This window comes from Emys orbicularis, chromosome 16, assembly GCF_028017835.1.
Source record: "Emys orbicularis isolate rEmyOrb1 chromosome 16, rEmyOrb1.hap1, whole genome shotgun sequence".
Classification (NCBI taxonomy): domain Eukaryota; kingdom Metazoa; phylum Chordata; order Testudines; family Emydidae; genus Emys; species Emys orbicularis.
The window spans coordinates 28,534,622-28,559,952 of NC_088698.1; the positions used below are offsets into that span (position 1 = coordinate 28,534,622).

Genomic DNA, 25,331 nt, shown 5'->3' on the forward strand with positions numbered 1-25,331 from the left:
GAAAAACATGGCCCCATGTGTGCTCTTTGTTATGCCTCATGACTGCTTTTATACTCTTTCCAACAAAAAGAAAAAGAACTTCTCAAATTCTAAAGCTTTAGATAGAGGGAAAAAAATACTCTGTACAATCAATGCAAAAAAAATCTGATCCTCTTAAGTGATTTTAGTATAGTCATAAAACAAACTCTTCACCTTTGTTTTCAGAGCTGGAGCCACTGTTGGCATCAGGTGCAGGTAACATATCTTCAAATCCCCAAGATACCATGTGTTTTCCCCCAAGCAAACAGGAGGGAGATCCAGGCCCACCTTCCAGAAGCAGCAACCTTTAAACCAAAAAAGAGTACAGAGTAAGATACATAAAGAAAATGTTTTCAGAGTAATGATAAAAGCAACAATTAACCAGCTTGAAAATTAAGATTAAAGATATTTTTTAAATGGGAAATTTCTTATCTCTATGTTACAGTTCATAATTAAGCCATTTTAAGGGAACTTTAGGAATTTAATTTTTTTAAAATTAACACATATTGAGAATTAGCCTTTGATCATTATCCTTCCTCAATTAACCGGATTTTTCCTAGGGCTTCCAAATTTTCATTTTAGTAACTATAAAGTCTTGGATTTGTCAGTGGATCACATTTTGAGACTAATCTTTTATCTTTAATAATTTACACATTTTCAAGGTTGATGCAAAAGAACTACAATTAGAAAAGTTATTACCCACCTGTATAATACATCAGCCACAGGCAGGGATCCCAGGTCTGTCTGTTTCTGTAATAGATGTACTGTGTGAACAAAAGTTTTCAGTGATCCCCTAGGAAAATAATTAAAATAAGAGTTAGAAGTCTTTGTTCATGGAAAATACACTAATTTGTATGCAAGGCAACAAAGGACAACAGATATTTAAGACAATGTCCAATGACAACTTTTTGTAAAACCTCAAGGATGTTTTCTCTCTCAACGAGCCAACATCTTTTCCTGTTTGCATTCTTCTTCTGGATTATTTCCACCCAACTCTGGGGTAACACAAACAAAGAGGGAGCAGAGGGAAGGATGTTATCTAACTGCCTGCCCTGAACCCACTTCTTATTTTGGGCATCAGCTGCCACAGGCAGCTCCATAAACAATATACAAGGGAGGGCAACTGGGAATCATCTTAGATTAGAGCATCTTAGATTCTTTTTATTCATCATTTCAGAAAAATAATGACATCTATGCAGCCTGAAGGACTATATTTGGTTTATAAGTGTTGCAAATGAAGGCTTCAAAGGGATAGTCAAGTGCTTTCCGCAATTGATTATCCTTAAAAGGAATTTAAAAATCCCAAGCCTAGGAAATAGAACTTGGGGTATACACTTGCAAGTGTTTGTCAGAGAAGTTGACCGGTAGAAATCTCTTAATTGTTTAGGCCACTACCAAAATGTTTCTTATAATGGGTTCTTCCCCAACTGAAGGGGCTCCTTAGGAGCTTCTACAAAATGTTTAACTTGCAGGTGCATATAGAAACTAAGAAAGCAGATTACCAGTACATTAGTTTTGTACAAACTTTAGTAGGGCTACGCCCTGGAAAAAGCCTCTAATGGTTGACAGTCCTTTGACATCCCATCTCTGAAATGCTCAATTTCAATTTCCCCCCAAGAATTTTAATCAGTTTTTTAAAACAATATTCATCCCATTGCTTTTGTATCCTTCGGAAAATGAAGCATCCAGGATTGAAAAAGGATTATCAATAGTAGTCTTCTTTCAAAGGCTTCTTTCTTTATAAATGGTGCCCAATGCATGGAGGAGTGCATGGCTTCTGTAGGTAAACACAAAACTCAAAATACTATAACACTGTAGGTAGCATTATGTAGATAATTTTGTAAAGACAAGCTAAGAAGAAGATTTTCAATTCAATGCCTTTAGTTAATTTTGGTTCCTTTAACCATTTAAATTCACAAAGACATTATCCATGCCTTTTGATAATAACTTAGACATGCCAGATAGCAACCATTGTCCCCCAACTGATGCACAAAACAAATGTTATTTGTCACATACATTTTATTTAATGCATTTAATAGATTATAAACCCTGAAGATAATACTGTGGTCATCTAATCTGACCTCATGTATAACCCTGCATAGGAATTCCCTGAATTGATTTGTGTTTCAACTACAGCAGATCTTTTAGAAAAAGATTCAATATTGATTTTAAAATTGCCACTGATGTAGAATCCACCACAACCCTTGGTAAGGTGTTCCAATGGTTAATAACACTAACTGTTAAATAGGTGTGCTTTATTTCTAGTCTGAATTTGTCTAGCTTCAACTCCCAGCACTCGATCTTGTTATAACTTTGTCTGCTAGACTGAAGAACCCATTCTCAAAGTTTTGTTCCCCCATATAGGTACTTCTAGACTGGAATAAAATCTCTTCCCCCCCACCCCCAAACCTTCTCTTGGTTAAGCAAAACAGATTGAGCTTCTGGAGTCTATCACTATAAGACACGTTTTCCAATCTCTTAAATCACCCTCGTGGCTCTTCTCTGAAACCTCTCCAATTTATCGCATCCTTTTTGAATTGCAGACACCAGAATGGGAAACAGTATTCCAGCAATTTGGTGTACATTAGAGGGTCACGATTTTCAGAAAGTGCTAAACACCAGTCCTCTAAAAATCAGGAGCCTTTAAAGTGAAGTAGGACACAAACAAAACAATCAATCAATAAATGGTTAATTTTGAAAGTCTTAGCCTACACCATTTTTTGTTCAAGAAAAAGTGAATTAGCACAATCTACTTCCTCTGAGGGCTTCTCTATGTAAAGTTTCAGAGTAGCAGCCGTGTTAGTCTGTATCCGCAAAAATAACAGGAGTACTTGTGGCACCTTAGAGACTAACAAATTTATTAGAGCATAAGCTTTCGTGGGCTACAACCCACTTCTTCGGATGCATATAGAGTGAAACATTGCCTATGTAAAGTGGCAATTGAATGAAAAAGATCTCCTGCAGCAGATGACAGACTGACGTACACTGACCTCTATATAAGCCCTTGAGGAAAAATAAGCTGCAGGACCAGGGTCACAGAGCACAGGGAGAAGTCAGACAAACCTTTCCCCATTTATTAAAAGAAAGAGAATGAAGAGAATGTTTAGTATCCTGTGTCAACCCTCCTTACAGATGGGTTCAACACAGTAAAGGAAACCACATGCACAAGAGTCAGTCCTAGCCTAAATCTTTCCTCTTCCACATGAGCTAAGCATTTATATCTCGCATATTGGTTTCACCTTTTCCAGGCAATTTTTAATATGAAGAGACTACTAGCTAGTGTAAAATGAAAAGCTTTTCCACAGCATGACCACATTATAATTTCTGCCATTCTTTAGCACAAACACATGCTACCATCATCAACCATGACATCTGTCTAATATAGACTCTTCTTACCTTGCACAGGCCAAGGCAACAAGGGCAGCAGCAGCATTCTCTTTTTGTTTATATGGAATCTGTTGGCCTGAGGCAGATGTTTCCTCCAACCAGGAGCAGAGCAAAGATTCAATTCCATTAAGACAGTCAGCTGGTTCCTTAGTCAAACTCAAAGGCTGGCAATCTCGAAGGCAATTCAATAGTACCTCAGCAGTTATGTTACAGAGAGAAGGGTCTGTTCTACTTTGAGACTGAATGAGAGGAAAGACCAACAGAAGTCCCATCCGTGAAGTAAATGGTGCTTGCTCAGGTTGCTGTAACAAACCCTGACGCTTGAGCAAGGCCAATGTTTCTTCATCCCCAGAATTTTCCCGTTCGTGTTGTTCTTCCAAGGCTAGCTGGCGCTGGGCATTCCAGAGTCCACGCAAAGCATTTAAACGGTATTCAAGCAGACGGGCATAGGCGTTGCTCTGGTTTCCACATACAGAACGCAAACGCTCAGCTAGTTCTGTTGGATTCTTAGTCTCAAATGTTAGAATCTAAGAGGAGAACAAGGTCACATTTACTAGTGCAAACATGTCTGCTTTTATTAGAAATGCTTTAAAAAGGCAAAGTCCAACATAATACACGTAACATAACTTCTAAATATTAGACTGAAACATAATCCCAATCTAAAGTGTTAGAATATTTTTACAAAGAAAACATCTCAAGTCTTAAGTCCATGTCCCAAGAAGTGCACGATTATTCCCTGAAGTACATTTTGTAGCACTTTCTCCAGTTTTAGAACATTTCAAGTGACAGAGCTTCCCCCAATTTTCTAACCTCACAGCTCCCTCCCACTGTGAAGTTTTTTTTCCCTACTATTCATCTCACTTTTATCCCATTACTCTGTTACACCTGCTTCAAATGTTTGCAGTTATATCGTGTTCTCTTCTTTACTGATAGCTGCTGTCACATCAAACACACACCTTATGATCAGATGTTTCTATGAGGAGAAAAATGTCTTTATCTTGGCACTTCCAAATAAAATGGGAAACAAAGTGGGAACAATAAAATCAAGTAACCCTAATGGAAAGCAATGTTTGGAGAATTCTTCCAAGTACTAAGCCAGAAAACCATTATTTCTGTGAGAGACGATAGATCTCTTTTCCTCATATTACACAGTACCACATCTGAGATCAGCAGCGTCACTTGAGCTGGCATGCCCTCAACAGAAATAAGAGGGAGCTGCTGGCAGAGCATTTTCTGTGATAGGTCCTTGGATTTATTAGCCCCCAGGAATGCTACAAAGCCCATATTGTCTTCTCTCTTTACTCAGGCTATTGAGGAGAGAAAGGGTTAAGAGTAGGGGTGATTATATTGACAGGCAGTCCTTCTATATTTTGTGTTTTTTAACTTACAGGATAGGCATACAGAGTATACAGTAGGAAAATAAAGATAAATTTTATAAATGTGATGAACAAGAATAGATAAATCACTTCAGGATATGTCATATTCATCATTTTCATGAGTAAACCTACTGAAGTCAGTGAAACTACTTTACCTGAGTATAGTGAGCAGGATTTAGCCTTACTAATAAAAGGGTACGTTTAAAAAAAATGAAATTCTTACAGAATTTACATTAGCAAAGATATATTTTAATGGTTAAATATTAGCAAGTAAATTTTGTAGATCAATATTTCCAGTCTAAGAATGTTAGTTACTAAACTATACATTACACTGAATAATACATTTACAATAAATACTGTTTATATTAAATTGTTCTTTTAAAGTGCTAGGCTTTGTGTATTCTCTCGCCTCCTGTGGCAGAATATTCTATTAATCTGTATTAGAGGTTGTCATACTTTTGACTTTTTGGAACATAACATTATAAACTTTATATGCAGGAAACGTGTTGCTTGTAACTAGAGCCCTGCAAATCTGCGGATATCCACTTTATATCCACAGACCATGTTTGCAGATCATGTATCGGATGCAGATACAAATTTTGTATCCACACAGGGCTCTCTACTTGTAACTCAGGAGGATGGATTCTCAAATGGAAAGTAACAAGCAGCAGCAGCAAAGAGGAAGAACAATTAAAAAGATCGATTCTAAAAACTAACATAATATTTTTAAACAGTAGGTCTTCCAAAGAAAAGGTGGCTCCCCTCAAGGGTTAAACACCTAAAATATTGTTTTTGTTCGTTTGTTTGTTTTGTTTTTTGGTCTGTTTTTTAAATACTTGCTAGACAAATGTCACAGGCAACACAAAAGATAATCATTACCTGCTTACTATTTGGGTTCTCCTTTGATACTATGACAAACACTAGATCATTTAGTTTGATTTTTTTAGATCAAATATATTTTGCTTTTTTGCTCTACAAAAATAATAGCGTCTTCAAAGTGTGTGCCAGATGAGGTTTAAACACCTAATTGTGCCTAGCTAAGCTATAAGTTCCTGTATAGAACTATTGATTCAGAACTCTCTCCAGCCTTTCTGGACTATAAACAAAGTCTGTATCTAATTTGAAACACAGTTACTCACTTAGTGGACCTAAAGCATGAGATTCAAAGTGAGAATGCCGGAGTACAGATTACTATTCCGTTATCTTATTAATGTATATGAAATGAAAACCAAGGAGGAAGACGAAAAGAAAGGAAATGAAAGAAGACAAACTGTTTAGATTGATTGAGTGGAACTTTCAAATCAAAGCTCAATTTCAGCCCAAACTCAACATCTGGTCTTAGGTCAGTTAAAATGTTATACACTAACGAATAAATTATATAGCACTGATAGCCTTAACAACAGGGGAACAGCTTTGAGCGTAGACCTTTACAAGGGGGATCAGTAGGGTAGCTCAATGATACCAAGCCCTATACTGTACAGCAAAAGCTCTCCAACTTTTTAATTCTGAAGACCAACTTCATGAGGGGAAAGATCTCGAGAGCCCTGCGCGGATACAAAAATTGTATCCGCATCCGATCCGCTATCTGCAAACGTGATCCGTGGATATAAAGTGAATATCTGCAGATCTGCAGGGCTCTAAAGATCTCCTCATGGACCATCAGATCAACCAGTCCAACAATCTGTCACAGTACAATTCCCCCCAAATGTTACATTTAGCTCTCTGGACTGCTGTTGAATAGAAAGCCATGTGCTTAAATTCCATTTCATTCTTAACCTGTGAAAAATAAGCAAAAATTATGCACCCGCTAATCTAAAGTGTCCTAATTGTGTTTGAACTGCTGGAAGACAGTTTAACTTTTTCCTTCCCAGAAGAATGTTTTTGATAATACATTTTGTAATTTTTCTGCTTTAATAAAACCTGATACAACGTGCATATGTGTGACACATACATTACTTTGTGCTTTAAATTTATTAAATGTTAATCAACTCATGTTACACAAAGAAACCACTGAAGAAATCAAAAACAAGCTTTTGCAAGATCAAAGAATTAGAACAAGTTTTGTTGCTATTTATTTTTATGATTAGGATCAAATATTTAAGTTGAAATTTCTTCATAACTATTCTGACACTTGTGACTGGGTATTTTTAACTTTAATTCCAAGTAAACATTAAATTCCTATTTTAAATATCGTTTTGCAGACAGAAAACAAACATAATTAAGTATTTTCATTATTCTAGAAAATTCCTGGTTTTGCTATTTGTGTATCTTTTGTAAGGGTACATTTTTAATATACTATCTACAAACAACAAAAAAGATTATTCTGAAAAGATTTGGGAGATAATTAACCAAATAGACATCCTATGGTGCCTACACTTAGGTGACTGCTACATGTATCGATTTAGCAGTGCCCACAGGTTACTGAGCTTTTAAAAATCTGTTTGATTGTTCAGAATTAGCCCATTTTAAATGGCTCCTTATAAGCAATAGGAAGAACATTTATTAATAAAGCTAGGTTGTTCTTCAGACACTGATTTCTAGAGTAAGAAGGTCAGCCTTAAATATTTTTTTAACAATTATTTCATGCTTTTTCTTCTCAGCAAATGTTGAGTAACTTTTCTTTTTGTAATCTATTCTCATGCTTAATAAGCATATAAGGCCTGTGACAACATTTAAAGCTACAAAATAAGTTTCATCCTGGGCTCAGATACATTCCCTTGTCATTGCAACCACGCAGGGAGGTCACAAGCATTTTACAGGGAAAACAAACATTAATACTTTGTTAGTGTATCAGTCAGGTGAGGGAAGGGTGCATAAGTAGTAACTGACTACAGAGATCACCCTCATCATCTCTGCAATAGGTCAGCTTTTCCACTGTTCCGGTGCAGGATTCAACATAACAGGGTAAGTTGAAGGAGCACTTACCCTCAACTTATCAAGTTTACCATTTTCTTTTGAAACATGATTGTAGCACACAAATATCAAAGAAATCATAACTGTGGAGCCAAACCTGAAAGACTCCAAAGACATGTTTCTTATCCACATAGGAAAAGTCACACAGATTTTTGGTATTTGTGCATGAATATGAAAGCAGTAATCTTTGAGGCAGCATCTGAAACAACATTTCATTCCACAATTAATCAAGAATCCAAATGGCAAACTAGCCAACTGAACATCTCAAGGATGCGCTACTTAGCTGAAATAAAGATCAATCTAACAATTAAAATTACACTTGTCATTACAAATGGCAAAAGCATTGGTCACTTGACCAATCTAACTAATCAAAGACTAAAACTGGGTTCTTCCCCTCCGTTTTCAGGAAAAGGTCTCTGTGTAGGAAACAAGAGGAGGAACAGGAGTTTGAAAAATTTTAATTATTGCTTGAATGGTTTATTTTGGCGTTATTATTCAATAATCTACCTCGGATTCCTATATGCAAACGATCATGGTCCAGATTCTCAGCAGATGTTAATAGAGCTATGCTAATTCACATCATTGGAGCTATGCTGATTTATACCTGTTGAGGATCTGTCCCCAAGTCTTAAAAGATTGGAAGTCAGAAGATTAACCAAGTGAAAATTTACTTTTTCTAACAAATTAGAGCAAGGCACTTGTAGAAGTGAACATATAATGTCAAAGTATTAGCTAAATTTCAATCTTTTTTTTTTTTTTTTTTACACTGCTTACTTGACAGTCTCTGGTCATAAATCTCTAAGGATTGCTGGATATGGATTTGCATCCATACATCTAGTCCTGCTTACATCTTTTGGTTTATTAAAGTATACAGCTTCTGAATTTCAGTTCATAAGGTTTCCAGGGCAGTTCTCAACTAAATTAAGGATGCTCCCTGCAAGCTGACACAATTTATATCAAATTGAATTACCTACTGTTTGTGGGACTCCCCAGCTCCTTTTCTTTGGTATGTTTCTTTACTTTCCTCTTAGAATCACTGACAGATTAGACTATAATTTGGATGCTGATAACATAGAGATGTACTGCTTTGCTGCTGAAATTTCTAGAAAGGTTGTGTCTGGTTTGATCTTAGAAGCATCAGTTTTTACAAAATTCCCTACCTTGAATGCTTTACTTCTTCTAGCCATTTTCAGAATCCTTATCTGCCACAAACAGAAATGGACACATCTGCTTGGTCTTGCTCTTATATTGCAACATCTGTGCACATTCCTCAATACATCTCACTCACTAACAACTGATAAGAAAGTTGAGTGAAATGTCAAAATAGTACTTCTGATATTCCACAACAAACAGCTGGTTCTGTAAGTGAACTGTATCAATGCTGAAGGCATTTCTTGAACTGGCTACAAAATTATTTCTTTTTTTGCAAAAGAATTCAGAGGTTTTATTACTTGAGACTTATCAATAGGGTCCTGGTACAGTCTCCATCACTGACAATTTTTATATCAAGATTGGATGTTTTTCTAGAAGATCTGCTCTAGGAATTATTTGGGGAAGTTCTAGGGCCTATGTTATACAAGAGGTCAGACTAGAATGATCACAATGGTCCCTTCTGGCCTTGGAATCTATGAATCTATAAACAGTTTTCAAAGTTTCTATTGTTGGCATAATCCGTATTTGGTAAATCTTGGACACAAATGTCATTTGTTTGGAGACATTGTGGTCTGCTATAGAAATACAAATTTAGATGATTTAATTTTTTTATTAGTTAGCAAAGGCCTATAGAAAAAGTCATTTCTTTCATATATTTTGTAGCCACTTGGCATCTTGGCAACTTATATTATTTGGTTTTGAGAGAAGTTAAAATACTCACTGCATAGGATTTTTAAAATAAAAAATGTCTGCAGTACAGACAGATGTCGTATGATAATTTATAGTAAAATTCAATGATTTAATTGAAGTTGAAAAGAGTTGATTTAAAATGGTTACTCACTGAAACACAAAATTTTAAAAAACTTGCTGGGTTCCATATTTTGTAATAAACTGTAAACATAAACCAGGTTGGCTGGAAGATTCACTAAGCCCCTACCTTTAAAACTATAACTGAGTCAGGGGACTCAGCCTTAATATGGTTAAAAGTTATAGTATAGATGTCTCGTGTCTCCACAACCTGATAAAAACTTTGGATCCCTGAATTGGTTATCGCTGTAGTACTGATGGGCTTTTAGGACATGCACCTTTTGGCAAACCTGGCCCAATTTGTGATTTTCTTTCAAAATAATTTTGAAACCATATGAAACCTGGTGGGTTCGACTGATTGCTTTGATATTCGAGCTCAGATTACCATGACATTCAATGTTGAAAGAGCGCACAGGTATATTAAGGAGAGTACGCACGCAGCAGTTTGTTTACTGTAGTCTGTAGTAGAACAAGCAAATAAATCTAGAAGTCTGTACCCTCCCCTTTTCCTATGCCTCCTCCAGCTCCTTATACCTCTGAATGTCAAAGCTAACTCAGGACCATGCCGGATAGACTCACGGAGCTCATGGCTCAACTGCTGCAACTTCTTGGCTCAAAGAAAGAATCCAGATTCTGGGGAGCAAAATCCTTCAGGGCTCCACAGGCCTCTTACATGGACTCGACAAGCAGATAAATGTGACACTTGAAGGCAGAGCAGTCCTCTTTAAACTCCCAATGTGAAGACAAGGGGAACAAAGCCAACCCTCTGAAAACAAAGCTTGCTTTATGGGATGACGTTGAGGAGTCCCTAGGCATCAAAGGTGCATAGTTATTGGGACCAGAATTGGCCGACCAGGATCAAGACTTTAATGCCTGCATGTTGATGTCCACGCAACAGATCTTGAATTATTATTAGTAGTAGTTATTCCGTAGCCTCAGAAGCTCTAGTCATGGACCAAGACCCCATTATGCTAGGTGCTTTTCAACATAAAGAGACAATCTCTGCCCTAAAGAGTTTACAATCTAAGTATAAGACAAGAGACAACAGATGGATAGACACACAAGAGAGAACAAAATTTTCTCATTGTTTCCTTGGAGTGGCTCTCTACCCTTGAGAGACGTGCTAGCCAGAGAGAATCTCAGACTGAGCATTTTCTTGAGACAGAGCAAGCACCAAACGTGCTGATCCAAAGCTCACTGACATCAACAGAAATTCCCCTCCCCATTTACTTCAGTGGGCTTTGGTTCTGGCCATAGCGCTACCACAGATGGGCCATAACTTAAAGTCTTCATGTTATAGATGGCTGAGGCTCATACCATCAGCTTCAACAAAGCAGACAAGGCTCAGAGGAGCCACAAATGGGGGGAGGTCCCTGCCATGCCAGAAGTTCAGACTAAACTATCCCAACACTAGCTAGAAAAACCAGAGGCAATTTTCTAGGAACAGACAGTGGTATGGATGGACACAGCCAAGGCTGTGCTTGTAGCTGATGGCAGTCAAAAGTAACTGAGTAGCATGGTATCACCTTAAATATCCTTAGGGCAGAGGTAGAAGGTAGGTGTGAAAGGCTAGGTAGGGTTACTATTTTCCAGTAAGTGCCTAATTTACACACAGAACCTCAGCAGAGATCCAAGAACTATCCTCTTTTCCCTAATCACTCTAAAACAGGGAAGCGTGAGGAAGCTGCATCCCAGTGGATGAATACACAGGACTTCAGTTTCCAGGACTATTAATTTAGCACCTTTCATGAGCACTAAAGTTCACTTCGGGAAGCACAAGCTATAGTTTTCTTCACCAGAGGCAGCCAAGGTAAGAAAACAAATGATAAACTGGTATAAATAATAGTTACTCCATGTGTTGTACAGGGGAGAGCACAGGCCAGCACTTAAAGATATGTCTACATTGCAAAGAAAAATCCATGACACCATGTCTCATAGCCTGGGCCCAATTGACTTGGGCTTGCGGGGCTAAAAAATAGCAGTGTAAACTTTCCTGGTTGAGCTGGAGTCAGGGATACGAAATCCTCCCACCTCACCGGGTTTCAGAACCCGGGCTCCAGCCAGAGTGGGAAAATCTATACTGGTATTTTTGGCCCCACATTCCAAGCCCAAGTCAATTGACCCAGTCTCAGACTCTGTGTTGCGGGTTTTTCTTTGCAGTATAGACATATCCTTAGTTAGTACTGCAGAACAGACACTAAAAAGGCTCACTCTATACTTGCACAGAGAGCTTGCAAAAGACTATTTCCTAAATCGCAAGTAATTTCAGTGAAAGGTAGTAAAATGAGAAGGAGAAGTTGAGCCATAGGCACAGTTTGCTATTTAGGGAGAAACTTAAAAAGAAATAATTCATACTACTACCCACTGCTGACAAAGAGAGCAAAGGAGAAATTCATTAAAATGTTGCAGACAGAGACCAGGCTTTTAAGAGCAAGGGATAAAACATTTGTTATAACTAACTAACATTTTTTTAAGTTTTCAAATCTCATCAATATTACCTCAACACAATTTTTGCTATACCCAGAAAAGCGTGAAAGAATAAAGATAAAAAATAAATGAATGCTGGAGATGTTAAAAAAAAATCCCACAATTTCTGAAATAGATATGTGCAAATTCTTACATAAAGTACACCAAAGATTTTTTATATAGATCCAGTGCTTTGACTACTAGGCATTTCAATGTCAAAGCTTTGTTTGTTTAATCAATATAAGCTTCTTAAAACATAAGTTACAAATGTCTAGACCACATTTTAAATACATATAAGGACCTCCACTTCCATTCACAATTGAATGTACCACCTCACCTCCAATTTGGGATCACAAAACCTCTGTGTCAATCAAAAGTACAACAATTGCTTACATGAAAAAACTCTAAACCCCAAATCCCTTCACCTATGAGTGACTGACTGAATACACTGCATTCCTAATGAATGCAGAAAAGAATCTGCACATTCTGCAAAGACTTATTTACATTACAGTAGCACCTAGTGCCTCAGGCAAGACTGATATCTTACTGTTTTAGACACTGTACAAACACATAGGCCAGGCCTACACCTAAAACTTAGGTCGACCTAGCCACTTTGCTTAAGGGTGTGAAAAATTTTCACACACGCCTCCTCTGACAGACAGAAGAATTCTGCTGTCCATCTAGCTACTACCTCTCAAGGGGCTTGATTTACTACAGTGGTAAAAAAACCCTTCCATGGCTTTTAGTGGAAGGGGTTTTAGTGTAGTTGTCTACACTAAAGTGCTGCAGCTGTGCCTCTGTAGTGTAGACAGACCCACAGTAAGAGAGAATTCCTGACCTGAAGAGCCCACAGTCAAAATAAGCAAGACATATAAAGGTTGGGAGGGGAATGAGAGACAAAGAGAGAGAATGTGACTTGCATGAGTTCACAAAGCTGGTCTTGGCAAATAGAACCAAAGCAGACCAGTCACAAATTATGACTGTTCCTATACAAGTACGGGGACTGAATGATGAAATGGAATAGTCCATAATGAAGAGCTGAGTCAAAATCTTAGAACTCATCTAGATCTGCTAATATCCTCAAGTCAGTGCCTTAAGAAGAAAGGCTATGGGATAGAGAAAGTAAACCCACTAACAGACGTTTAGAGCTTCTGCACTGCCTCTCTCTTTCTCTCATGCATACCTAGTGGTCAGGCTGTATTGTTATTTGCTTGTTTTAGGGGCGAAAATGACTCTCTTGCTGCATAAATATTGTGGCCTTTGTTAAATAAACTATATGCTCCATAACGTATAGTTGGGCACATTTTGAAATCTAACAAATAAGCAACAAGAACAAAAAAAAACAAACAAACAAACAAAAACCACACCCAGCATCAAAAAGACAATTATGATTAAGTGAGCAACAGTCCCAGTATCAGCTACTGCCATATTTACTATAAAGGATACTTTGACATATTGTTAACATTAAAAGGGCTCTTTTAAAATCAATTTCCGGTTCCTGAATGCCAAGTGATAGTGTTTCCAGAGCTGGTACAGACCGTAGGGGATGCTAGGGCTACTGCTTACTTCAGGCAGAGGATCCTGAATCCTGATGTTAAACAAAAGAGTCAGGTGTTTTCAGCTCTCAAGCAGATATCAAGGATCTGATTCAATTTCTAACCAAGTGGTCCTGGGTGATATGGAAGTCTGAAGAGACACTGGGCTACAAGAAAGGGTGGGGACATTGAGTCATCTCGTCCCAATAAAATATCACGTGGGGTGGATCTGCCACACGTGCTCCCAACTCCCACACCCTTCTGGCTGAAGTGATGGTTACGAGGAACGCATTTTTGAAGAAGGAGAGAACAGCTCCTCATAGGCTCAAAGTGTGGCTTCCTCAATGCACTGAGAAATAGATTAAGGTCCCAAGGTGGAGTAGGCTCTCTAATGTGAGGAAAAAGGTTGGTCACGCCCTTAATGAAACTTGAAGTCGTGGGGTGTGTGAATACTGATAACTTGTCATCTGGTAGGTAGAAGCCTGTAATAGCAGACCAGGTAGACTTTGATGGAGCTAAGAGATAAGCCCAGGGTTTTTAAATTCAACAGATATTCAAGTATATGATTGAGGTGTGACTTGCAAGGCAATAATGCTCATTGAATGCCTCAAGAATGGGAACAATTTCACTTCTGCAGGTAAGTCTCTCTTGTGGAGAGTTTCCTACTATCAACAGCACATTTTGTACTTAGAAAGGGATTGTTCTTTTGATGCCCGAGAGCCATCAAGGAGCCGGGCCTTGAGATGTAGCAAGGAGAGGCTGAGATGAGTTATTGTGCCAAATTCTTGGGTCAGTAGATCTGCTGTCAGGGGAGGTGAAGAGGTGGCCGCAGAGTCAGGTGAATCAGATCTGGGAACCACACCTGCCTCAGCCAGGCCAGTGCTGCGAGGATGATAACCACTTTCTCTTGCTTCAGTTTGCTCAGGACCTTGAGGAACAACAATGTTGGGGGATAGGCATATAGCAGAGTTTGAGGCCAAGAAGTGAGAAAGGTGCCTCCTAAAGAATTGAGACCTTGACCTCGTCATGAGCAGAATCATCGGCATTTTGCATTAGATGGAGTCGCGAAGAGGTTTATATCTCCAGGAAGCCCCAGGTGAAAAAAATCTTCTGTAGGATAGGATTGCTCAACTCCCATTCATGGTGCTGGCAGAAATGTCTGCTCAGCGTGTCTGCTATGGTTTTTGCAGACCTGGGAGATATGCTAGTGAGATGTCAATTTGGTGTGTTATTCACCAGTTACATTGCCTCTGTGTGCAAGGATTGGGATCTTGCTCCTCCTTCACAGTTTATATAATACATGGTCACACTTGTCTGCCATAACTCTAAATGACTCTTAATCTTAGGCAGAAAGTGGTTACACATATACCAGACTACTTTGAGGTTGAGTAGACTGATGTGAAAAGCAGACTCTTGAGGAGTCCATCTGCTTTGTGGTGTGAGGCCCTGGAGGTGAGCTCACCAACCTAGTATGGACACATCTCTGGTGATGATTTTTGACGGGGCAGACACAAGAACTGAACGTCCAAGCAAACTTATGGGGATCCTTCTACCAACTGAGAACTGAAAATTCTCTGAGGGATAGACACCTGCCCGCATGGTTGTGATTGCTGGGAGTGTACACAGTTCTGAGCCAGGCTTGAAGGCATTGGGAATGAACCTGGTGACGGGTATTACACATATACAGGCTGCCATATGGCCCAGAAGCTGAAGGCAGGCCATGCTGTGGTTTGAGGGCTTTACTGTAGTGTAAATAAGGTTGGACATCATGACAAACCTGTCCATGGTTAAGTATGCGCTAGTGGTTATGGAATCCAGGGACTCACTACTACCAAAAGTCTCAGATTTAAAGTGCATAGGCGCATGCACACACTTAAAATGGAGCACCCATAGGGACAACTACTCGAAGAACTATTTGTTTACTTGTACATTCAAGTAAATAAAAGAGCATCTATCCATGACTTTAGGTGCCCTTGACTATATTTTAAACTCTCAACTTACCCACAGACAAACAATGGCTAGGCAAAAACCACTCAAAAACCAAAGATGCATAAGGATCTGAGAGTGCAGGTCTAGAATCTAGGGCTGTGGGGGCCCTGGGTCTCTGACGCTCCCTCATCACCACCAACGGATATGAGCAAAGCAGCATCTCACTAATCCTGGAACGTCAGGCCATCTGATCAAAGCACAAAAGGCATGCAGCCACCAGATTGGCTCACATTGACTACTTAAAGCCAGGAAGTGTCTTCGGTGGGCTGTCCGAGCAACCGTGCAGACTCCCAGCTGCTGCCGCACTGGACCCTGTTTCTGCCTGCCTCCTGAAATCCACATCCAATCCTATTCCTGCACTGCTCTTTACTCCTGCCTCACCCCTAGCTCCCTCTTTGCTCTGGCTCTGTGCCTGATCCTTGCCTCTTCTCTGGTTCCTGCCCTTTCGCCTCCCTCCTCACCCTCAGCTACCAATCCTGGCTCTGAACCCCAGCTCTGACTTGACTCTCTGGTATCTGACAGATGACTCTGGTTCTGATCCTCGCTTCCATTCCCCGACCTGGAAACCTGCTCCATCCACTAGACCCAACTCCTGTTCTGACCACTAGGCCAGACCTCCTACATTCCGATCCCTAACTTGATGCATCATGCAGAGTCTGGTCTTGGGGTTTTTCCTTTCCTGACATTTGGTTTTAGATGATGCAGTACTTTTTTATTTTCCTCAGACCTACAAAATGTTGCACGGGCTTGTGTACAGAAAAGATTATATTTCAAGAAAGTGAACTGTAGCAAGACTGGACCCCATAATTCTGCAGACAGCAGTACACTGTGTGCACATATAACCATAAGCAGATACATTATTTCTGCTGCAGTACAAAAACCATCACCAAATGTTTACAGTCTGTGCTGAAACCGACTCACTCGATTCTCTCAGTGATGTTGGTGGAATTTATATGCCTGTATCAAGAGGAGATTAAACCAATTTTAAGTGTGCAAGAATTCCTGATATCTCAAGAACAATGGCATTTAAGCTTTGATTAGTACTTCTAGGATAAAAGAAGGAAAGCAGAAGTAGTTGAATATATATCTATTCAAATTACCACAAGGAGTCTTAACTGCTTCTTAGTGCCTTATCACTAAATTTGTCAATTTCCTTGCCCGTAAACGAGATTACAGAAAATGATAAAAACCATAGCGAAGAAAGTTAGCTTCCCGAATATATCAAAGAGTATATTAAACAGGTGGTATGTGGGGGGTGGGGGGAAGATTGCTACAAAGGCATCTATTCATATAGCCAGAAAAGAGGTTCTAAATGTAATACTATGAAAATTTTCTAGTAATTAAATCAAGTATGAACTTAACTATCAATGTAATAAGCATTAATATATTCTGCTTACATACATGTTTAGAAATATTTCTGCAGACCAAAGATCTAGAGTAAGACAATTTTAACATATGAAATATATTAATCTCAAACTTTAGAAATAAAAATCCTGTATTGTGAACTGATTAAGACATGTTTTCAAAGTGCTCTACTGATGCAAGACTTTATAAGCACTAACTATAACATTATAGCCACTGCTTATAGTATGTATTTTCTCTTTTTTTAAATCTGTTACAGCCTGAAGCCATATCACTTCTAGCGGTGACTCCATGCAACTTCACAAGCCAAGTATCTGGTTGCTTCCTATACAGAGTTCTATAGAAAGCGACCATTTAGCAGATAGCACTGTTTGCTTCCAGTCAGCACTACACCAATGCTTAAGCACAAAAATAAGGCCCAGCATGTTGCCAAAGATGTCGTCTTTTGAAAGAGAACAAAACAGACCCTCTTCCACTTGAGGACATTAAAGATCTCATTGCATTTTTTTCCCTAAAGAATAGGGGTGTTAATTTATTTCAACTTTATTGCTATTTTCAAATTCTGTATTGGAAGACTGGAGTTTAGACTTTAACAATGTGTTAAAATAAGATGTTAACTACCACTTGGTACTAGCCAAGTACTTCCCCATTAAGGAGCATTTTTGTTAATACTGTTGCATCTAAACAGCCATCAAGACCACTCACTATCATAAAATGATTCCTTGTAGACATCCCAATAATGTAACTGTTCCAATGTAGTGTATTTCAATTAGTAAAATGTACTGTATGTACTTTATGAAGAGTTTCAGGCTTAAGAAATTAGTTTTACTGACCTACTTAGTCAAAAATGGAAGTGAAAAATGTGTTAGCAAGGAATTTTATGGATTTGAAAAAGTGTTAAGTAAAATGTAATATAATCTAGAAGTAACCATTGTGTCTTTATCCATTGTACTTGAACTCACTTAAAACCACTCTTTTCAATTAAATAAACTTGTTTTACTTTTATTCTAAATGAATCCAGTGCTGTGTTCGACTTGCAGTGATCACTAACTCCAGTTAAAGAAACAAACTGCTGCACTTTTGTCTCTTTAAAGGAGCAATGTCCCTTATTACTCCTGTGAATGTTTCAGGAGAAGGCTGAACATTTCAGGACAGATGGTTTTGGGGAAGTCTGGGACGGAGGGTGAGGGATCACACTGCAAGGGGTAAGGAAGGCTGGTGGAGACCAGGTTGGGGCTGTTGTGCTGTAGGCAGGCTGCTGGGGTCAGAGTGCTGACCCAGGGCTGCACAGCACACAGATGGTTAGGGAACTGCATGCTTGTCTGCTGGCTGTTGGTGTCTGGCCTGGGATCTCTAACAAGCATTACTCAAGTGAATTTCTTGTGTTCATTGTTATTTGCAAATACTAACAGAATTTCTATATTTCATTCTTCTTAGATCAATATTATTGTATCTGGAAAATGTTACTGTAATATTGCGATTACATTTGATGTATACGTACACATGTAATATTTGGCATGTTTCAAATCTGAAAATACATATAATTTTAAAATTGTTACATAATACTCTTGCTGTATTCCATTGCTCCTAACAAGTCTTTCAGCTACTGTAACACAACACATAGCAGGATGTACCTTCAATTTATAATCAGAGTTCAGGGATTGCTCTAGTTTTTTTAAATATGTCAAGTAATTTTAATCATATATCCTCCTTCAAAATCTCTGATTCATATTATGCTGTATATAGAAGCATGATTAACTGCTCAGCTAAAAGCGTGAACCATGTTTCCCTTGTGGAAGCACTATAAGTTTAATCACTCACTTTGAAATATGCCATAGGAGAAATAAGAAAAAATAATTAAAATGTATGCATACAATCTAATATTTAAAACATCCTTAGTATCCTTCACAGTATATAAAAAGAGCACACAAATATCAATCAAAATGTAATCTAGTTTTTCTACCTGCACTTCCTTTGTTAACAACCCTACGGTCTCTCAGCAAAGATTTAAAATACATACAGATATTAAGAAAAATCTATGTGGGAGGTTTTAATCTATTTTAATATGAAAATATTGATTTGGCTTTTTTTATTATTTAAATATTTGGATCCAAGTTACTAAAGGGGGAGGGGGGGGAATCCAGACCCTCACCCTGAACCCACTGCAGAGCATAGTGTTTACTGCAGTAAGTAGTCTCATTGAAGGTGGTGATAAGCAATATGCTTCGTAATAGATGTTTGCAGAATAAATTCCAAAAAATATGTTCTCTAATATTTTCCATATGAGGTAGCTAGATTATGATTTAAAATGAAGTTCTGCAAGCTGCTGATCTATAATTTGGACTAGTGCCTTTCAGAGTTGTTTTTTTAAATGTGACTGAAATTTGAATAAAGGTAATAAAGGTAACTGGTGATACAAAACATTTAACAATAGCATCCACACTGTAGAGCAAGTCAGACTGTTGGTGGGACAGGCCAAGATTTCAGGATTACTTTCATAAGAAAGAATAAACAATGAACAGGCTGAAAAATCCATTCACAAAGCAAGTGGATAATTTGCCTTGGTGAGTGAGAGTATTGTCAACTTACATAGAATTTAAGCTTTCATTTATGGTGACAAAGATAACCTTCCAAATCAGTGAGCCAAGTAGTAAACTGATCCAGTGTCATCCTTCTGGGCAGCAGTGCTACTTTCGAGAACCATGATAATTTCATACCGCTGCCGCTTAGGAAAGCTCTGAGCACCAGCAGAGACAGATTCTGGAGTATTTACAGTGGAAGAGGATCTGAAAACCAGGGGCTATGGTAAGAGTAGAAAAGGTACTCATATTACAGTGATAAGTATGATGTAAATGCCCAGATAATAGAGAACCATCCCCTCTTTCTGCAGCCAGGGAGATCAGAGACTTTATAAATACACCAGCTAAGCCAGAGGACATTGTGAAAGAGAGCACCCCAAGAAAGTTCCAGGAGCAGCATTCTGCTATAAATCCCAACAGTGGAATTAAGGTGTTCAGTTTCTCACAATGGTACTGCCCCTTGGTAATGGGGGTCCCACCCTTGTCTTTTGTATTTATTCACTGAAAAAAAAAAAAAAAAACTTCCTTAATGCAGAGTTAAGGTTGCCTGGTGCTATCCTTCCAGAACATCCAGTTCAACAAAACTCAAACCTCTGAAAACTAGGAAATATAAAGTTACACTACACACCAATAAAACCTTAATTTTGCCCCCCCTGGAGCGGACAATCATTTGGAATTATATGCATGCCCCCCATTAAGTGTAGCTGTATTGAATGGTGGAGGGATTAGTTGGAGAAACTTGGCAGCACTGTGATTGTGATATGAAGCCATCTGGGGGGCCTTGAGCTCACCAACCTTAACTATAGCAGAGCTGATGCTCCCCTATAATCTCAAGGGTTAGTCCATCAGCTAGTAAGCATCTGGGAAGTTTTTCAAGTCTGAGTAGTAGATATGGCTACAATCACACTTATTGAGGAATAGTAATTCTTTCTAGGCACATACAGTTGTGGCTCCTCCAGGGAGCTAAAACCCATGACAAATGGTTAATCCCAGATGGGTCAAACCTAAATTAACTAAAACAACCTACTGCAGATCCCAATTTGGATGATTCAAGCACTGACTACAACCTATGGCTACTGCAACAAAACACACAAGATCTGAACAGCAGTCTTGCTATCGCTACTTTCTCTCTCTCATATCACAGAAGGGCACAGGTAACTAGATCCTCATCAGATGAGGACAGAGACATGGCCTAGGTGGCCGGCTACAGGTGTAGCAGCATTTATAGCTCCAAGTACAGGATCCTTCGGATTTTCCCAGGCTAACCCTGAAGACCATTAAGAGAGGATGTCCCAATGATTGCTGTTTTTCTTAGGCAGATACGTGAAGTTTAAAGTATAAGAATTAAGACAGCAGTGGGACCACTGGCATTTATATTTCACTTAGTCCTATGACTAACATGGAAGAAACTGGACTTTTCTCACACTTATTTCCCCAGTGGAAAAGTTTCAAAGTAAGTGCCATTTTACATTAACTGAACCTCCCACTTGTTAACTCTAGAACTGCTGGCCTTCCACATAAGTCACTGACTGGTTTGAATCCAGCCTACATGACACAGAGCAAAAATTTATTACCATTTGATGGGCTATGTGAAAAAACATTGTAATGTCATCACTTGTTCACTGGGGCTTTGACCGAGACTAACAATTTCCATTGCTGGCAACCCTTGTTAGTCTCAGAGAAGCTAAGGACTGAATACACCTTGAAACTCTCATCCCGATACATCAGGGTTGAGGAATATTAGTGGGGAAGCTTATACAATGACTATATGTTGTATATATTCTGTTGGCAGAGGACTTCATTGTCAATACTGATCACTGCAGCAGCTTTTACAAGTATTACATTCACTTTTTTTATGATTCACTTTTCACTGAAAATACAGACTTTGTATAGTACATATATTTACTTTGCATGTGCACAGATATACAAGTTTAAAAGACTGCTTATTTATTGAAACACTGAAATTTGGAAATTAATCTTTAAAGGATACTGCAAGGCAGGAATGCTGGAACAATTGTTATAACAGGGTTGCTGATGATGGAAACCATGTATTTGGTGTTTGTTTTTACTACTTCAAGTCACGGGGTACAGCAGCACCCCCAGCACCGGCACCACTGCTGCAAGAACATATTTTCTCCTCGTGAGTGTAAAGATTTCATAACCTTCCATTTAAAAACCCAACAAAATCTTACAGGAGTGGGAATGTCAGGTTTAAACTTTAAATATCCTGTTTATTATCAATTTGTCACAATGTTAGTGTTATGTCAACATTTTTTTTGTTCTTGTTTCATTCTCTTTTAAAATAAATGTGACTTTAAAGAACTACAAATAAACATACATAAGAAACCAAAGTAACTTCTTTGGATGTTATTCTCTCTCACGTAAATGCAGAGAGATTCCTAGAATTAGGGATATCCATTCATTTATATAATTGTTTTAGATGTAAAGACTACATACCAAACAAGCTTCCATCCAGAGTTGAGTGCCCTTTGCCAAGTTTAAAAGTATAAATAAAAGTGAATTAATCAAAGCAGCAGCAACATATCTTCCCTATCCCCAATCATCTCACAACAGATGAGTATTTGGACAGTTGACATTTGTTTATTATGCATCAAATCAGAATAGCAATGGCTCAATCTACTGGATGAATTTATAGCCATGCATCAAAATATTTTTAATATATTCACTATTGGAACAAATCCAGTACAGTTTACCAGGGAAGGATAAGAGTTATATATAAAATGCACAGTAGAAGTTGTATGCAAAGTACTGAAAATCTGTAGTAGGTAGGAACTGAACATTTTTACTAGTCACTTAAAATCTCAACTGATCAAAATTCTGCACATCCGAAGGCCAGAAGCATTTAAGTCTGCATACTATACTAATCTAATTTTTAAAAATAAGGTATCTTTTCATTTTAAGGTCTTCTACTATTTTCAGTGTCACAAAATATTGGTGTCTCAATGCTCCCCAATTCAAGAGTACAAATCAACCAAGCAAAGGTATCATAGCAGCTATTTTAAAGGTTTCATACTGAAAGCACACATAGCACTCAAACTCTAGCCTTCCCATTTCAGAGGGTTTTTGTTGTTGTTTTAAATCACACCCACGCCATGCTTACAGCCCCTTACACAACTGTAATAAAACACAGGATAGCCTTAAACTTCATTTCCTGCTCTGCTCCACTCCTCCCCCACTAATAATTTTAGGGCAGGTTATTTTAAGTTTTAGAGACATGTAAGGCTCCAATACTAAGGCCCTTCATGTCAAGTTTCATTTTGGAGAAAGTTTCTGGTCTAGTTTGTAAAATCATGAAAATAAGAGTGTATCAAAGAAAAAATAGGAATCCTTTACTACTGCATGAGGGAACAAGCACACTAGAGATCTAAGCATGCCCATGAGACATTCTAATACAGTAATTAGATGGTTTGCTCACTACTGCTTCCACAAGTATATAGTGAGGTTTAAATCAATTTCTGAATACATGTTTCATTGAAAATCAAAGTGGATTCAGATCACAAGAGAGGAGACATGCCATTTAGATAGAGATATAAAAAATAAACAAACAGGAGATATCACACAAATAGGGAGAGCCTTTTATGGTGGGTGACTTGTGCAATATCCATTTCATGACAACCGGTCAGTGCTCCTAGACCCACCCTCACTGACATCTCACAGAGAGGAAAGAGTCAGAGTCAGCAAAATAAATAATAAATAATAGTAACCTTCCTTTTTTAGATAAAGCTGGAGGAAGTTTTCATAAACAGCAAATTTAGTTTCCTGTCACCAGAATCTAGCAGTGATTTTGTCAAGACTGCAGGCTTCTGCACCTGCTGTGGCTTGTGGGTTCTTGGCAACACCTTGGTATGCAGCCAAACCCTCACTAAAGGGGTTGCGGCTTAAATAAATGCCTTTGACCTAACACAATACACAGATAAAGCTGCTGAACCATCCCCACTTAGATAACACCACTCTGCTTCTCTGACAAAGACCCTGTGTCATTGCAAGCTACACTGCCAGGGAGAGAGGGTGGGGTGATAGAGGGAGGAGGAGAAGAGAGACATACAGCAAAAGATGCAGTCTACCGAATAGATGCAATCTACACACAGTCACAGGAACCACCACTAAAAAAAAAAAAAAATGCACATTTTACATAATACACAAATACACACAGCTGCACAATTTGCCTTCCGCCAGAGCTACCAACATTTGTGGGAGGGGTAGAAGCTGTGATGAATAACCCAGCTGTTCCCCTTGCTTTTTAATAATAATCATTACAACAGCCTAAATACTGCACCTAGATACCCAAGTATCCCAGATGCTTTGCACTAGGACAAATATATTTAATTGCTAACTATACAAAAACAACAATTAAAATCAGGATAAAACCATAAATAAAAATCAATACATCAAAGGCTGTTCTAGAATACACAGATTTTTTTTTTAATCCTACCGATTTAAACAAGGAGATTTTGCTTCAATCCTTCACCCTCCATCTTCATTCCCTCTCCATCCCCGTCACCATTAGGTAGGGGCTGATTAATACCCTGAACCACTTAGATCTCTGGATTCAGTACCCCACAAAATCATCCATCACCTTCTTGCATCCACCATTCTTCATCCCAACCTCCCCAAACCTCCATCCTCTTTCCCCTCATTATCACCACCCTCCTCACCTTGATTCCCACCACCTCCATCCCCGCCCAGTCCCCCCCAAGCCCTCGCTGGGCATCCTTCTCCTCTTCATCCTCACCCCCCCCCCCTCCACACACACACCCCCTAACACCCCCCGCCCAGCCCCATGGAGCAGCCCCCCCTCCCGGCAGGGGTGTGTGGTGGGGGAGGGGCTCACCTCCAGCTCGGTGTCCCCGGGCTCGGCCACCCCGATGATCTCGCTGGGCAGCTCGGCCAGGTCGGTGACCCGGATCAGCCCGTCGTGTAGGAAGATGGTCTCCTCCTTCACCGAGAGCCACTGGGCCGAGTCCGCAGCCGCGGCGGCCGCCGGGGACCCCATGGGGCTGGCACCGGGCGACCCTGGGGCAGACGTGAGGCGGGCCCCGCTACCCTCCCATGGCGGAGGGAGATGGGAAGGGAGAGGGTCCCTCGCGCGCTGGGGGGAGGAAGCTGAGCGCCGGGGGTCCCTGAGGGGAAGCGGGACCGGGGGCTGTCAGCGGGGAAGAGGGGGGGCTGGGATCTCTAGCGGCGGCCGTGCCTGGGGCGCAGCGTCCAGCTCCTGCTCCCCTCCTCACACACACAGGTGACAGCACGACGCCATGTTGCGGGCTGCGGCGGGCCCGGCATGCCCCGCGCCGGGAACAATACACCCTCCCCCCGCGGCTCCCCAGCGCCCCGCCCCTCGCGCGAGGCCCCGCCCCCGCGGCTCCTCCCCCCGAGAGCTGCCCCCCTCAGGCGTGCGGCGACCCCTCTGCTTTGCCCTTCTCCACCTGGAAGACAACTCCCCCCTTACTCCTCCTCATCCCCCCCCCCGGCTGCCTCGACAGCTCTGCTCCTGCTGGCCTCCCCCCGACTCCCCCCTGCCCCACTCCGCTCCTCCCTTCCCCGCCTGCCCCCACTCCGCCCCCCCGACTCCCCGCCTGCCCCCACTCCGCCCCCCCCTTCCCCGCCTGGCCCCACTCCGCTCTCCCCGCCTGCCCTACTCCACTCCCTGCCTGCTTCACTTTGTTTACTCCCTCCAGGACTCCCTGCCTGCGCCACCCTGTTGCCCCCTCCCCCCCCCCGGGCTCCCT

The 25,331-nt window shown here is 39.9% G+C and overlaps 1 protein-coding gene across 1 annotated transcript in view; it reads right to left on the bottom strand.

Moving 5' to 3' along the window:
• The window catches only part of HECTD4 (HECT domain E3 ubiquitin protein ligase 4), a 107,567-nt gene extending 82,969 nt beyond the window's left edge, over nt 1-24,598 (bottom strand). Inside the window, exons 1-4 of the mRNA XM_065417694.1 lie at nt 24,437-24,598; nt 3,415-3,932; nt 722-811; nt 193-323 (exon numbers count right to left, since the gene is read on the bottom strand). Of these exons, the coding sequence (XP_065273766.1) occupies nt 193-323; nt 722-811; nt 3,415-3,932; nt 24,437-24,598 (901 nt within the window). The remainder of the gene's footprint in view (nt 1-192; nt 324-721; nt 812-3,414; nt 3,933-24,436) is intronic.
• Between the last annotated feature and the right edge of the window lie 733 nt (nt 24,599-25,331).